Below are 16,279 nucleotides of genomic sequence, written 5' to 3'. Positions count from 1 at the left end.
CAAATATACACTTATTATGGGAAATGCTTATAAAGTGCTTTTTTTCCCTGCACTTACTATTTTATCAAGGCTTCACTTCCTGGATAAAATGGTGATATCACAACCCGACTCCCAGAGCTGTGCAGCTGTGGCTGCTGGAGAGGATGATGGCAGGGGGACACTGAGGGACACAGGGCACTGGAGGGACACCAAGCATCCCTCTGCCATCATCCTTTTCAGCAGTCACAGCCCGCACAGCTCTGGGAGTCGGGTCGTGACATCACCATTTTATCCAGGAAGTGAAGCCTTGATGCAGTAGTAAGTGCAGGGAAAAAAGCACTTTTATGGTGCGTTCACACCTACAGGATCTGCAGCTGATTTTCTGCAGCAGATTTCAGTTAAATAACTGAACACAGCATCAGATTTGATGCTGTGTTCAGTTATTTAACTGAAATCTGCTGCAGAAAATCAGCTGCAGATCCTGTAGGTGTGAACGCACCCTAAAAGCATTTCCCGTAATAAGTGGATATTGGGGATTTGTATAACTTTTGGGTGGCAATACAATACTTTAATAAAAATTTTCGCCAGACTTCTCCTTTAAGTGGGAAGAGGCTTTACATACCGTGGAATGAAAAATCTGCTCCAAGTACTGTATGCAGCAGAAAATGACTTTACTGGGAATCGCAGCAGATGTTGCTGCGGTACTTGCAGCAAATCCGCTGTGAAATCTGCTGTGATCCGGTACGTGTGAAGTTACCTTAAATGGGTACTCCAGCAGGGGGGCACTTTTTCGCTGGGACCGGGGAGGAGGTGGCAGAGGGTAAAGACGTCCACTCACCTCCCCGATTCCAGCAGCGGTTCGCGCATCGCGGTGCTCCGGTGCCTGGTTACCGGCCGCTTCCTGGTGTTTGACGCGGGCCCGAGACATGACGCCTCAGGTCCGCTCAGCCAGTCAGTGACAGAGGCGGAATCCGTTTCAAGTCCGTTTCAGATCCCGCCTCTGTCACTGACTGGCTGAGCAGACCTGAGACGTATCGTCTCGGGCCTACGTCCGACACCAGGAAGCGGCCGGGGACCGGAGCGCCGCGATGTGGGACCCGCCGCTGGAACCGGGGAGGTGAGTGGACGTCTTTTCCCTCAGCCACCTCCTCCCCGGTCCCAGCGAAAAAATGCTTTGCAAGACGGCAGATTATCAGCTATGAGTCAAGTAACATGCTGCCCACAGAAGTCTATGGTAAGGGGAGGAGGAGGAGAAGAAGGAGCAGGGGCCATTTAAAGAGGACCTGTGGCCACTCCAAAAGAGATGATGATCCTGTTTCTGAAATATGTAGATTTATAGCGCTACAAAAACATGGCCACTTTCTTCCAGATACAGCACCACTCTTGTCTCCAGTTTGGGTGGGGTTTGCCACTTGGTTACATTAAAGTGAATGGAGCCTAATTGCAAACCGCACCTGAACTGGAGACAAGAGTCGTGTTGTCTCTGGAATAAAGTGGCCATGTTTTCAGTAGCGCTGGATAACCTCTTTAATAGATGGGCTTAAACTTAAGGGACTTAAACTTAAACTTGCATGCAGGGCTGGAATCGGACCAAAAATCAGTCCTGGTGGTTAAAAGGGGTTATGCAGGGTTAGAAAAAGCCACAGCTACTTTCTTGCAAAAATAGCACCACCCCTGTCCGCAGGCTGTGTGTGGTATTGCAATTCATATCCATGCACTTTAATATAACTGAGCTGCACAACCTTATCTAAGATGAGGACAGAAGTGGCACTGTTTATGGAAGAAAATAGCCATGTTTTTCTGAGCTTGGATAACCCCTTTATGTCACACAGGTCCACTTGCTGTGGGGTGAAAAGGTTATGAAATGATGTTCTGAGTGCAGCATGGCTATATATTATGTAATCACAGCCATGTCTGGAATTACAGATAAGCCCTATGTACTTCAATGGGACTTTGCTTCTCTGAACTAAAATACCAACACAGCCACTACTAAACGGAGCTCTGCCTGGTAAACGATGACGTGGATGTGGTGCACCCCGGAGCCCCGTGGCTGGTTTTGATGCTAAGGGTCTTCTACTAATCCAATAGGCCATCATTTTTAAAGTGGTACTCCGGTGCTGATTAAAAAAAAAAAAAACAAACAATCAATCATAGACATAGGGGGAGAATTATCAAACTGGTGTAAAGTAGAACTGGCTCAGTTGCCCCTAGCAACCAATCAGATTCCACTTTTCATTCCTCACAGATTCTTTGCAAAATGAAAGGTGGAACCTGATTGGTTGCTAGGGGCAACTAAGACAATTCTACTTTACACCAGTTTGATAAATCTCCCCCATAGTTTTTCAATTTCCCGCTGTTTGCAGGTCCCTGGAGCTCCAGTTGGTGGCTTCATTTTTTCTTTACTTCCTGGTTTGTGCTTCTCCATGATGCACTCTGTCTCCTGTGATGTCTAACTGACTTTGTAAAACTGTTAGATGGCTTACATCTTGTTCAGCCAATCAGCTACCTGTGTCATCTGACAAAGGGAGGCTGGCTTAACAGGGTTTAGACCAGTCTCCCTATTGATGATGTCATTGTCACAAAATGGCTGCCACAGAAAAGTCTGGGGTCAACAGTTATTAGGTAAGAATGAATTTACTTCACTTCCTGGTGGGGGATTAAGGGGTAAAAGATAGGATAGGGGGCAGATAGGCAATTGAAGCATATTACAAAGTTATATAACTTTGTAATGTTTTTTAATTGCTGGGAAAAAGCTTTTCGCTGGAGTACCCCTTTAAGGTATAGACAATCCTTTTTGATGCCAAAGTAATGATAATTTATTATAGCAATAACAAATTTAACATGAAATGAACAAACTTAAAAAAGTGCAATAAATTTAAATATTTTGTGCGATGTAACTATATTTTTAGGGTGATTTCACTTTTCTTTTTTTTTCTTTCAAAACTTGAATGGATCCCAGTAGGAGGAAGAAGCAAAACTTTTGCACATTCACACCCTCAGACCAGAAATACACAGCAGTATTTCCGTTCCTGAAGCACTGATGAGTACATTTCATAGGAATTCATTTTTTTCTGCAGCTTTATTGATAACCATCTAAATCTGGACTGACAAGAATGACTTCCTGTGTTGCCATCAGCATTAAGGATTCTACATGCTTGTGAGACATTCCATTCCTTTGTCAATTCTTAAGAAACTTTAAGGTAGAAAAGCCTTTTTACAAGCAACTTGTGTAAAGGAAATAATGGCCTCTCCAGTCACATTTTATGAACCAGTTAATAAATTGTAACTTGTTTGGGTTTAATAGCAACAAATACCCAGTTCTTACAGGATGCACATGGTTTATTCACCAGCCCCATTTTTTTGTCATCACATTTTTTTACCCTGGTCCTTAACTGGTGTTTTTCTTGCCACCCTAACATTGTATTCCTCTCATCCCAGTGTTATGCTAGACTAGTTAATTCACAACGCAGATTGTCAGTTGTGACTCTCAAACTTTTGCTTAAGGGCCCTATTACACCAAATAATTATCTGCCATGCTTGGCCGATTACCGTCTGTTTTAGCTGATAATAGTTTGGTGTAATAGGTCATGTTAAAAGGCAATGATCATGGCACGTGCACAATGTCAGCTGATCGTTGTCTGTTAAACATGACCTATCAAAACGATCACGATAGTGACTTGTATGCTGGCAATCACTCCTTATAACAAAAGCATTGGAAGAAGACCACCTTCCTCTTGAATGGCCATCCAGACGATCTAAAGATCGTCTGTGCCGCCCCTCTCGCTGCTCCCTGTGGTCCCCCACTCCTCGCTCCTGTATGTGTGTGTTATAGTACAGACAGCGACTACGAGCAAGGAGGAAGCGAGCACTGATCTGTCAAGTTAGCTCCTCTACATTGCTTGGTGTAATATGGCCCTAATTCTTCTAGTGCTGATGTCTGAAGTCCTTTATCTCATATGTAAGACAAGTTTCTACAAATCAGACAAGCATGATCGATAGAGATGAGCAAAATTTTGAAAAGTTTTGTTCGGCAGGTTTACCAGATTTTGGAGTAATAATCTTAAACCGCACAACAGCTAAATTATGGGGCTAATGGGGTTATTTAGCAGTTAAAAATGCGTAAAATATGCATGTTTTTTCAAGCCAAAAAGTGATTTTTTTTATTTTTTTTCTTGTCACAGTCAGGGCTGTGGAGTCAGTAAGCCGCAGCTCCGACTCCTGAATTTTATCAGGACTGAGTCTGACTCCTGCTCCTTCATAAATGGCCAGTCAGATACCAGGGGAGTTATTTATCACACTGGCTCAGCAGCTTCTCCCTAATGTTCTACATGATCCTGGGGCGACTTCTGAGGGACTGAGAAAAGATATAAAGCAGATTCTCCTGTATGTGCAGTGGATGCAGCCAGTCTCCATGTCCTGAACCACTCACAACTAGACTAGATGGAGCAGGTGGTCTTTTCCTTCTGACAATCTTCTGTGTTTCTAACTAAATATTCACCATACACACAGAAACACTGCTAACAATGCTAGATACCTGTAATATAGAGGTCAGCCATAGTGATAGAGAGGGTCACACATAGTGATATAGAGGGGTCACTGTGGGTGTGGGGGCACGCCATAGCACACACACAGCCTGCTGCAGCCATAGCACACACACAGCCTGCTGCAGCCATAGCATACACATACACACACACAGCCTTCTGCAGCCACAGTAAATACACACACACATACAGCCTGCTGCAGCCATAGCATACTCACACACACACACACACACACACAGACTTCTGCAGCCATAGCGCACACACACACACACACACACACACACATATACAGCCTGCTGCAGCCATAACACACTCACAACCTGCTGCAGCCATAGCGCACACACACAGCCTGCTGCAGCCATAGCACACACACACAGGCTGCTGCAGCCATAGCGCACACACACAGCCTGCTGCAGCCAAAACACACACACAGCCTGCTGTGGTTACATGTTATGACATGTTATGTTAAGAAAAATGCATGGTCATTAGACCATGTACAGTATGTATAGGATGTAAAGGATGATGTTTGATGACTATTTTATGTGGAGACTCTAATGGACGCTAATTTCTAAAGGATTTCTATCTACAAAATGGGACTTCTAATTCAAAGGACATTATACAGAATTACCAGGGATGGTCCGAACCTGCCAAGGTTCGAGTTCGTATGAACCCGAACGCTCGGCAGCAGATTCCCGCTGTCTGCCCACTCCGTGGAGCGGGCGGATCCAGCGGGAGTAACGCCTGGAAAACTGGGATACAGCCTATGGCTGTGGCTGTATCCCAGTTTTCCAGGCGGACCTCCCGCTGGATCCGCCCGCTCCGTGGATACAGACAGCGGGGATCATTACCGAGGGTTCGGGTTTGTATGAACCCGAACCGAACTCGGTTCGCACCATCCCTAAGAATTACATTATCAGAAGTCTTATTTTATCTCGTTACCACTATGGCAGTCACCAGACTCTTTTGTTTACAAACGACTGTGATAGCAGAGGTCTGCTGCCGTTGCTCCATGGAATAGGAGCGGCGGCAGCAGACCGCCGCTATCCTCTATGGGTTGCCCGGACGATCTAGCGATCACCCGGGCAGCCCTCCCCGCAGCCTCCCCTGCACTTACCCGCTCGCTGCCGACGCATGTAATAGCGCTAGCAGCGAGCAGTAAATGAGTAGCAAACGAGCGCTGACATCGCTTGTTTGCTCCTCTATGCCGCCCCGTGTGATAGGGGCTTTAGTATAACATTCCTTTAAGGCCTCAAGTGCTGCTGTGGCCTCAGGTTGCCAGTGTAGTAGGTCCGCCCCTTTCCTAGTCATGTCATGAAGTGGTTTAGCTATTTTTCAGACATTTTTAATAAACTTTCTGTAATAATTAGCAAACCTAAGAAAGCATTGCAGTTCTTTTCAATGATGGGGAATGGACCCAATCTACAATACAATAGACATTTGCAGGATCCATTTTAAAAGCTTTAGGGATCAAGATGTACCCCAAGGAAGGCACCTCTTGGACCCCAAACACACACTTCTCTAGTTTTGCAAACAAAGAATTCTCTGAAAGTTTTTGTTTGTGTGGAGGTGTCATATCCCCGTGGTAGAACGGTGGAGGTAAAAAACCTGTGAGGCGCTTTTCAGCAGTGCAGAAACGGATGCAGAAGCTAGTAGATGTCTCTCTTAACTTGATAAAGGGGTCATTGTACCCTGAAACGCATTGTTGTGACACCATTCATACATGCTAAATGTGTGCAGACCAGTCAGAGATGCAAAACAAGATACCGTCCAGATAAACGACAAAGAATTTGCCTATGAATTCTCAAAAAATGTCGTTCACCAAGTTTTGAAACACTGTGGGGGCGTTACTTAACCCCAAGGGCATCACAAGATATTCAAAATGCCCCTCAGGAGTATTGATCTGATAAATAAGGGATCTGAATAAATCGGGAATTAATGGAGGATTATCAATATAAGGTCTGAGACCTCCATCTTTCTTCTCCTTCAGGAAAAAACCTTCATGCATAGGAAACACAGAGGGACGAATATAGCCTTTTTGGAGACTTTCTTGAATGTATACTTTCATGGCCATTCTCTCAGGCCTGGATAAGTTATATATCCTATCTCTAGGATACTTAACTTTAGGTAACAGATCAATAGCACAATCTTACATCCTATGTGGGGGAAGTTTTTCAGACTCTTTCTTAGAAAACACATCCTCATAATCTGTAATACAGTTTTTTTAAGAGCTCTATTTTACCAGTTCTGCAGACTCCCAATTAAACTCAGGATTATGGGCCTGGAGCCAAGGTAACCCCAGAATGATGTCTTCTAGAAGTTTCTCCATAACAAATAGGGTACAATTCTCAGAATGAATAGAACCAACCACATCTTAACTGCAGGAGTGACATACTGAATCAACCCCTTTTTTAATGGGGTAGTATCAACTGCAGTAACCCTCACAGGTTCAGGGAGAGGCTGCAGAAGGATTTTCAGAGAAGTAGCAAAACCAAAATTGAAAACTTTAGAAGCAGTCCCTAGGTCCACAAAAGCAAGCCCTGATATCTCTTGACCTTCATAACAAACACTAACTGGTAACAATATCTTTTTGGAGACAATAGGAATTACCTGGTCGCCTAGGTGGTCTCCCTGGTAACCACCTAGGCGCTGAAGTTTCCCTGCTTTTAGTGCAGTCTTTCAGCAGATTATCAGCTCCACTACAATAGACAGTCCCTTAGACATCCAGAATTTTTTTTTGCTCTTAAGTGTTATAATATCGGCTTGTCTTCCCATTGGCTTGTTTCTACTGCACCTCACCAAGAGCGTAACTACGTCCCTGTGATCACCTCAGACAACATTATTATGGAATTGGCCTCGAGCAAAATATCGCAGCAAAATTAGTCTCATTGAGAATGACTGTTATTCTACTACCAGACACAGTTTAAATACAGGCCACCTGATGTAACCAGACAGGTGACTCAATTGGTTAACTTCACCCAGGCTAGCTGATATACAATGATCTACCAAAATTCACAGCTCTCTTGGATGAAGTTAAAGGGGAACTCGCTTTAGGGTGCGTTCACACCTACCGCATCCGCAGCTTATTTTTCCGCGGAAATCCGCAGGTCTGGTGGTGCAGATTTCAACCTGCGAGAAATCCGCGTATGTGTGCGTTTTGCGGTTTTTCTGCAGCAAGTTTATCGCAACTGAAATGTCCGTTTAGAATGAGAGACATTTTAAACTGACATTTCAGTTGTGATAAACTTGATGCAGAAAAAACGCAAAACGCACACATACGCAGATTTCTCGCAGGTTGAAATCTGCACCACCAGACCTGCGGATTTCCGCGGAAAAATAAGCTGCGGATGCGGTAGGTGTGAACGCACCCTTAAGGAAGATTTAACCCTGTTCAATCCCCATACATAATCTAAGCTGATTCACACCCTGAAGCTGCTAAAAATCCTAATTTCCTGGTCCACTCTTTCTCGACTCCTTTGTCTTCCCCTTACCTTTTGAAACAGAGGTCACATGATCTCTGTTCTGTTGGCAGGCAAGTTGTAACACCTCATCTCTAACCCCGCCCACCACTGACATTACACAGTGATCAACTGGCCAAGGGCAGGGAAACAACAGCCTCTCCTCAGTATTAGGCCCTGTTCCCACTGAGCAAAACTAGCGGAATTCGACGGCGGAATTGTCCGCCGCGGAAAGCCGTTAGCCTCCCGCTCATAATGGGAGTCTATGGGAGGCGCACGCTAGTTTTGCTCAGTGGGAACGGGGCCTTAGGGAATAATTATGGAATTTGGGCAGAAATTTCAAGAGTTCATGCAACGGTCTCCACTGAAAGTTCTGCCTGTCTCATAGACTCAATGATATTCTGAATGTCAATATTCTCAATGTCAATTCTTTGGACAGACGGCGGATTGAGCTTCAAAATAGCATTGAGTCTATGGGACAGGCAGAACTTCAAGTAGAGACCGCCTTGCGAATTCCGCTTGAAATTTCTGCCCAAATTCCGTAGTGTGCACATACCCTTATAGGGAAAAGGAGACCCTGTTTCGTATTACCCTCACACTATCCTCTATTTGTCACTGATATGTAATCAACCTTCTATAACCCTACCTCTACCTGTCTCTCTCTAGCAAGTCTAATGTATTTATTCACTTCACTGTAGAGAAGCTGACTTGTTTTAATACATAGTGAAGAAAGTATGAAGTCGCGCGCGGGGGATGTGTGTGTGTGTGTGGGGGGGGGGGGGGGGTGGCGGCAGTCTGGTGCCTTGCTGCCCATTGCCTTTGCTTATCTTTAAAAGTCAGCATAATGTGTTCCACTAGTGAGAAGACGTTGATTCATACTCTGTAATTACATCCAGGACTACATTGTATACAGTGGTGCCTTGGATTAAGCATAATCTGTTCCAGGACCGCGCTTGTAATCCAAATCCACTCTGAAAGTAAATTTTCCCATAAGTAATCATTGAAATGCAGACAAATGGTTCCACATCCCCAAAATAATTATTTTTAATTCTAAACAACATGTAGAACAGATGAAACAAACTATGAGAAACAGCTACACAGAGTATAATGTATAGTAAGGGCATAAACCTGAAAAAACAGCAGCAATTTGTAGATATAGGATGGAACTGTAGATTCAGTAGCGTAGTACAAAAGGCTAGAATAGAGAAGCAGGGCTGCTTTCAGAGGTCTGTGGGGTCACATGACAGCAATGGGGAAGGGGTGTGTGTTCAGCATGGACCAATTAGGAAGTGAATCAGAGAGTTGTGTAGGAGGACAATGACAGAAACTTTTCTATACATTAGTGTGTATAGCTGAGTGTGAGTGCAGGCACATTATAGCAGTAATAGAGGGGATGGGAAACACAAGGGCTGGCAGAGACTGCAGGGAGCATGAAAGAATGAGCAGGGCAGATGTGGGCACATACATGCAGCACTCTTTGTCCGGGGAGAGAGGGGTTACAGCTATGTAGAGATTACCTCCACACTCCTGTCCCCTGATGCAAGCCCCAGCCTGAAGTGGATCTGTTATAATTTGGAAGGTGTGCGAGACTTTCTGGGCCAGAGTACAGAGCTGTAGACCACCTATGCAAAAAGAAGGGGTAGAAGCGATTGGCAGCGCACACTCTGCCCCTTTATCTCTGCTCTCAATGCTAATCTTGCAATTGTCCTAATTACAATGGAGCCTATGGAGTTTCTTGCAATTGTGTTTACTGGAAATTCCATAGGCTCTATTCAGTCAATGCAACATTAGCATTGAGAGCGGAGATAAAGTCGCTGATAAGTTTGCTTCTGCCCCTTAATTTTCTGGAAACCCTCTTTGACGTCTCACCGGGTGGGATAAAAAGCAAACTTTATGAAGAGGAAGCGATGAGGGAGCATTCTACAGATTCCCTTTAACTGTTAAACCATTAAAATTCCTGTAATGTGAAAAGAATGCTTAACACACATCATTGCAAAACACCTTCATTATTATGTATAGGTTTATAGACTGTGTATCTTTACTAAATGTATGGCCTCATCTGTGAGATAGCCGTTCATTTACCTTGCTGCCTTAAGGCAGTACCACGATTTGTGCTAACAGACTTTATTAGTCAGATATTGTTTTATTGCTTACACAACAAAGATCCTGAAAGAGCAAAGGTCTCCGGTATATAAGAAGACAACAAAGTAGTTATTCATATTATGCCAACTCATTTTTCCAGCTAAACCAGGAAATTAATGATTGCAACAGCCTTGATAATAGAAAGCTAAATCCGTATGGTTACATAGTGTTGTTGGAAAGATAATCTGTCCATCTAGTACAACCAAAGGAAGGGAAAGAAGATAAAAGGAAGGCTAGGGATAAATTAACCCCTTCACATCAACAGTACATTATATATATATATATATATATACGTTCCTACTGTCCTAATGCCCTGTGCAGTGCGAATGTGTATAAAGGTTCCTGCTGTGAAGGGGCTTTAATCTGTGCAGGGCTGCTTCAGTGTGAGCAGTCCTACACGCATTGGTGTCCCTGGATCCGTACATAATGACAGGAGATCGGAGACAAATCTGACCTGCTGATAGCCCTGTATTGTGCACAGGGCACTGAGGAGGAAGGTATATCCTTCCTCCTCTGCTCCATTTCCCTGCAGTTAGCAGTTTACTCCTCGGTCTAGAGCACTGTTAGAAGTACTGCCCCACCCCCATAGCGCTGACCCGCCTGTCCGCTCCATTGTTTATTATTAGAAGGAGCGGGCCGGGATGGGGCAGTGCACCAAATGTTGTTCTGAACCGAGGATTACACTGCTAACAGCACAAGAACCTTTCTCCTCTGCACCCTGTACACAATAGATTAGTCTTACTTGCTTGTAGTTCCCCTTTAATGTGGGGGAAGGACCCTATAGCTATGCCATTGTAGAGATCTATGAAACTGTCTTTGTTGCCAATAACAATCACAGTGCAGCATTCATTTCATTATCTGCTCATTCATACATTTGCCCCTATATCCCCTACCAGGTTATATGCTGTGGTTGCTTTCATCATTGACAATTGTCATGCTTTTGTCATCTTTGTAACTTGATCTTTGATTTCTGTGCAAGAGAATTCGGGTCTGTAGCTAGAGCCTGTTTCTGCAGGTTGTTGGGATGATACTGGCAGATATTTTTGTGGTCAATGATGTCTAAAGACTGTTGTCTTAACTGTGCCTAATGCTTGCAAGTACCATTACCACTTCCACTAAGGACAGAGTGCAATATAATCTGGTTTCTAAAGTATTACATATGCATGCAGGAAATGTGATAAATAATAATCCGTATGTGAATAAAAAGGTTTGTCGTCCTTAATTAAACTATATTCTTACTTGATCTGCACAAAATACATTTGCCTATTGCATTTTATCCTGTGATTGTACTTCTGTTTGTTACAGGAACGCTGTGTGATTCAGAAATGGGTGATGGTGAATCGCAGTTATATGTAAAAATCAGCAGCAAGAAATGCATATTAAGGTATGTTTCTTTATGTTACCAATTTACTGTATGTTTCGGCAGTGAAAGTGGCTGCTTGCCCACAAGTGTATAGTGTGATCAACATTGTCATGAAGTTGTACATGGTAACAATGTTTAGGCAGGTGGTACACACTCACATGAATGCCAGGATCCAGGGTTTTCCATCAGAACACTGTCACACTGCCCCTGTCTCCTCCGTGTAAGATGAGATAGAGATGAATGGGAAAATCTCCACACTGCACACACAGGTGATACAATTAACTGCAGCTCTGCCCAGGAGAAACGACAGTTGGGAGGCTTAGCAGCCAATAGGATTACTACTTTCATTTTCACAGGGAGCTGTGGTTGCTAGGGCAGCTGCCTCACAACATCCACAGAAATAACTGGTAGACCCCCTACTCCATCTATACAGTACATGTATACAGGGCAGTAGTACCAGCTGCTGCTGCCCTAAGCACTAAACCTGAGGACGCCCCATCTTCACTCACTAATTAGCATCATGATAGATTGGTTCATAATAGCTCCAGAGGTCACATTTAACACCACCATATCAGACCTGACCAATACAGTCATACCAGACCTGACCAATACCGCCACACTGTGACTGGATAACACTGCCATACCAGACCTGACCAATGCCGCCACACTGTGACTGGATAACACTGTCATACCAGACCTGACCAATACCACCATACTGTGACTGGATAACACCGCTATACCAGACCTGACCAATACCACCACACTGTGACTGGATAACACCGCCATACCAGACCTGACCAATACTGCCATACTGTGAATGGATAACACTGCCAGACCTGACCAATACCGCCATACTGTGACTGGATAACACCGCCATACCAGAGCTAACCAATTCTGACACTGTGACTGCATAACACCGCCATACCAGACCAATACCGCCATACTGTGACTGGATGACACTGCCATACCAGACCTGACCAATACTACCATACCCCTTCGAAAAGACACTAGATTTTCTGGCAAGTCTGAACAGGAGGTGGAAGACTAGAAAAATAAAAAAAATTAAAAGTTGTTTCCTTCCCCCTGCTCCCCAGTGCTGCCCCCATGCAAGGTGCTGCCCTAGGCAGACCACGAGTGCCTAATAGTAAATACGACCCTGCAGGTATACAGGACACTACAGGTATACAGGACCCCAAAACTATAAACTGCAAGTGCACGGGACCTCCACCAACTATATACTACGGGTATACAGGACATCAAACTATACACTACAGGTATACAGGACCTCCACCAACTATATACTACAGGTATACAGCACCCCCACCAACTCTATACAGCAGGTATACAGGACCCAAAACTACACTACAGGTATACAGGAACTCCACCAACTATATACTACAGGTATACAGGACCCCAAAACTATACACTACAGGTATACAGGACCTCCACCAACTCTATACTACAGGTATACAGCACCTCCACCAACTCTATACTACAGGTACACAGGACCCTCAAACTATACAGTACAGGTATACAGGAACCCCGAACTATATACTACAGAACACTACAGGTATACAGGACCCCAAAAGTATACACTACAGGTATACAGGACCTCCACCAACTATACACTACAGGTATACAGGACCCCAAAAGTATACACTACAGGTATACAGGACCTCCATCAACTATATACTACAGGTATACAGGACCCCAAAACTATACACTACAGGTATACAGGACCCCCAAACTTTACACTACAGGTATACAAGACCTCTATCAACCATAAACTACAGGTACACAGGACCCCCAAACTATACACTACAGGTATACAGGACCCCGAACTATACACTACAGGTATAGAAGACCTCCACCAACTTACATTACAGGTATACAGCACCTTCACCAACTATATATTACAGGTATACAGAACCCCCAACTATACAGTACAGGTATACAGGACCTCTACCAGCTATACACTGCAGGTATACAGTACTTCACAAAATATACAGTACAGGTATACAGCCCCCCCCCCCCCAATTATACACTACTGGTATATAGGACCTCCCTCAACTATACACTACAGGTATATAGCCCCCCCCCAACTACACACTGCAGGTATACAGGACCCCCTGAACTATACACTACAGATATACAGCCCCCCCCCAACTATACACTACAGGTATACAGGACGAATGTTTGAAGTTTTTTGTTTATTTCTAATGTGCATAAGCTACAATTTACATAAACAATGCAGAACTGTCGGGTATATAGGGGCATATAGGGCTACTGGTGATTTCCCCTTAAACAAAAAAAACAAGGACATAGATTGGCCTCCTGGGCACCTTAGAATAAACCTAATTAACACACTGACACTTTATACCTTTGCAGCGCCGGGTAAATTTTCTAGTATATCTATATCAATTGGGTATGGCTGTAATCAGACTGGCCCACAGAATGCAGATAACTTGTCACTTTTAATGCAATGCAATGTTTGAAAACAAAATCCCACAAAGATTGTGAATTCCTGGAAAAAGGTTGGGGGATCAGTTTCACCCTACAAATATTTTTTTCAGCTTCGTTTTATTTTATAGTAAACCGAAAAATATGTAAGTTGAGATAGAATTACCCCTTTATTAAACCAGGTAGTTTCCCAATATTAGCTGTAAGGGACATTGCTGCTTCCCTTAGAAACAAGATTAGAAGCTACTGCCAGCTGTTCCACTACCAGCACATGGAGCAGGGACAACAGGGGACAGACTAAACTGCCCAGATAAATAATTGCTGATAACGTGAATACTGGATTTAGTTATTAAATACAACTTCTACCCACAAGATACCTCTATGAGGCTGTCTGTGGAAATTGCTGCAAGCCGAGAAGTAAAGCAAACTACCCGCCAATTTCTGCTTGCTTGTTCTAATGACAACCAAAAAATTGACGAACGCTCTGAATTGTTTTTGGCTGCCAGGAAAACATGGATGCAGCCTATGGCTGTATCCACGGTTTCCAGGACTCCCAAGGGCTGCACCCAACTTCTCCAGCTGTTTGGAGTAAAATGACAAGCGTTTAGGTTCAGCTCTCCAAGGTTGCTTATCACTACTAATGATTAATGGGGATCTCAACACCGAGACACCAACCAATCAAAACTAAGTGACAGGTTTGCTTTAAGGCCAAAGCATATTCCCTGCTGAGAAACCCAGAGATGGCTTCATTCCAGACTTTCAAATGTTTTTGTAGGAATTTATTCCCACATTTATTGTTGAGGACTTTGACAACATAGTCAGTCTGTATGATTCAGCTACCTGGGGATTTCTGAATTGTTTTTGCAGTGATAAGTTCTATTATAGAAGGGGGCAGTTCTCGGTGTCAATATGGAAACACTCCCAATAGATTAGGTAGAAGTATTTTTATGGTTCTTTTATACCTCTACAAGCAAGCATATGCCACAGGGATTTTTTTATTTACAGATGTGCCGAACTCAGTTCTTCCAGTATGATAGGTGTTTCTAACATATCCTAATCTTATTGTGAAAGTTCTTCCAGAATGGCATTTTTTTCTAGGCCATTGGTGTGTTTTAGACTTGGATTTCATAAAATGTGTAAAATCTTGCTATCATAGAGACAGTAGTAGTGCCAACTACTGAACCATTAAAATGCTGCTGCCAAAACTGACAGCAGCATTTAAATGACCTATCATTACCTATCATTGGTGGTCCGGTGGCCAGATGGGCCCCACACCAGGATCATGGAGAGCCAATCCGTTCTACAGGCAGCCTGGGTCCTCAGCTATTCCTCATGGGCTGTCTGTATTCAGCGATCGTTAGAGGCTGCCTTCAGCATATTTATTATTGCTGCGTGCAGAATCACCCAGACAATTAAATTAGCATCTTGCAGGGTAATTGGCATAAGTACAAAAACCTGCAAAAGTGATAAATTTGCATATACATTATTGCAAAAAGGGATAAAAAATTGGCATATACATTATTGCCTACTGTTGTAATTGTACAGACTTGAGGAATATAGATAAGATGTCAGTTTTACTGCATGGCATGGCAAGGGTGTAAACACATAACGTGAAATTTGGAAAGAAAATTTCACCTCTTAAGGGTGCGTTCACACCTACAGGATCTGCAGCAGATTTGATGCTGTGTTCAGTTATTGAAATGAAATCTGCTGCAGAAAATCAGCTGCAGATCCTGTTGGTGTGAACGCACCATAAATAATTTTTTTTGTTTCACAGCATATTTTTTGAAAAATTAAGTATGTCATTACAAAGTACATCTGGTACAAAGTGCAAACAATAGGAGCTCATGCAGGTGAAAAAATGAAAGCGTTATAGCTTTTTAAACATGAGGAGGAATAAACAAAAGTGCAAAAATGAAAATTGGCTGCGACATGAAGGTCTTAAAAGCATTTAATGTACTTCAAATATCAGAGATTAAGCTGACAACTCAAAGAGAATGTACCATCAGGTACATCCCTTTAGGATTTTTGCATCAATAAACTGGCGCTGGTGCGGGGATGTCTGTCCTTTTCTTGAACCATGGCCCAGTTCCCGTGCATGGCACCTGTCTACTCTCGGGCACCGGCCCGAAGCACTGGAGGTGGGCCTCCCACCCCTAGTGTGACTTTCTGCACTCCGCTCGGTGATACTATTGTAAAAATCTTAAAGCTATGTACCTGATAGCTACAGTGGTTTGCAATAAATTAGAATATCAAGAAAAAAATATTTTTTCAGTAATTCAATTCAAAAAGTGACCTCATATATTCTATAGTCATTACATACAGAGTGAACTTTTTCA

At 43.5% G+C, this 16,279-nt stretch overlaps 1 protein-coding gene across 4 annotated transcripts in view; it reads left to right on the top strand.

Moving 5' to 3' along the window:
- The window catches only part of RASSF4 (Ras association domain family member 4), a 111,186-nt gene that overhangs the window by 59,659 nt on the left and 35,248 nt on the right, over nt 1-16,279 (top strand). Inside the window, exons 1-2 of one of the 4 annotated variants that reach the window (XM_069980817.1) lie at nt 2,537-2,601; nt 11,423-11,501. In XM_069980817.1, the coding sequence (XP_069836918.1) occupies nt 2,544-2,601; nt 11,423-11,501 (137 nt within the window). In that variant the 5' untranslated portion in view covers nt 2,537-2,543. Of the gene's footprint in view, nt 1-2,536; nt 2,602-3,089; nt 3,180-10,747; nt 11,325-11,422; nt 11,502-16,279 lie in introns of those variants that run through there. The other 3 variants (XM_069980820.1, XM_069980819.1, XM_069980818.1) reach the window with 3 other exon arrangements.

The sequence above is a fragment of the Dendropsophus ebraccatus genome, chromosome 8 (assembly GCF_027789765.1).
Source record: "Dendropsophus ebraccatus isolate aDenEbr1 chromosome 8, aDenEbr1.pat, whole genome shotgun sequence".
Classification (NCBI taxonomy): domain Eukaryota; kingdom Metazoa; phylum Chordata; class Amphibia; order Anura; family Hylidae; genus Dendropsophus; species Dendropsophus ebraccatus.
The sequence above is the reverse complement of the archived record's forward strand: the minus strand, read 5'-3'. Positions and strand labels throughout refer to the sequence as shown.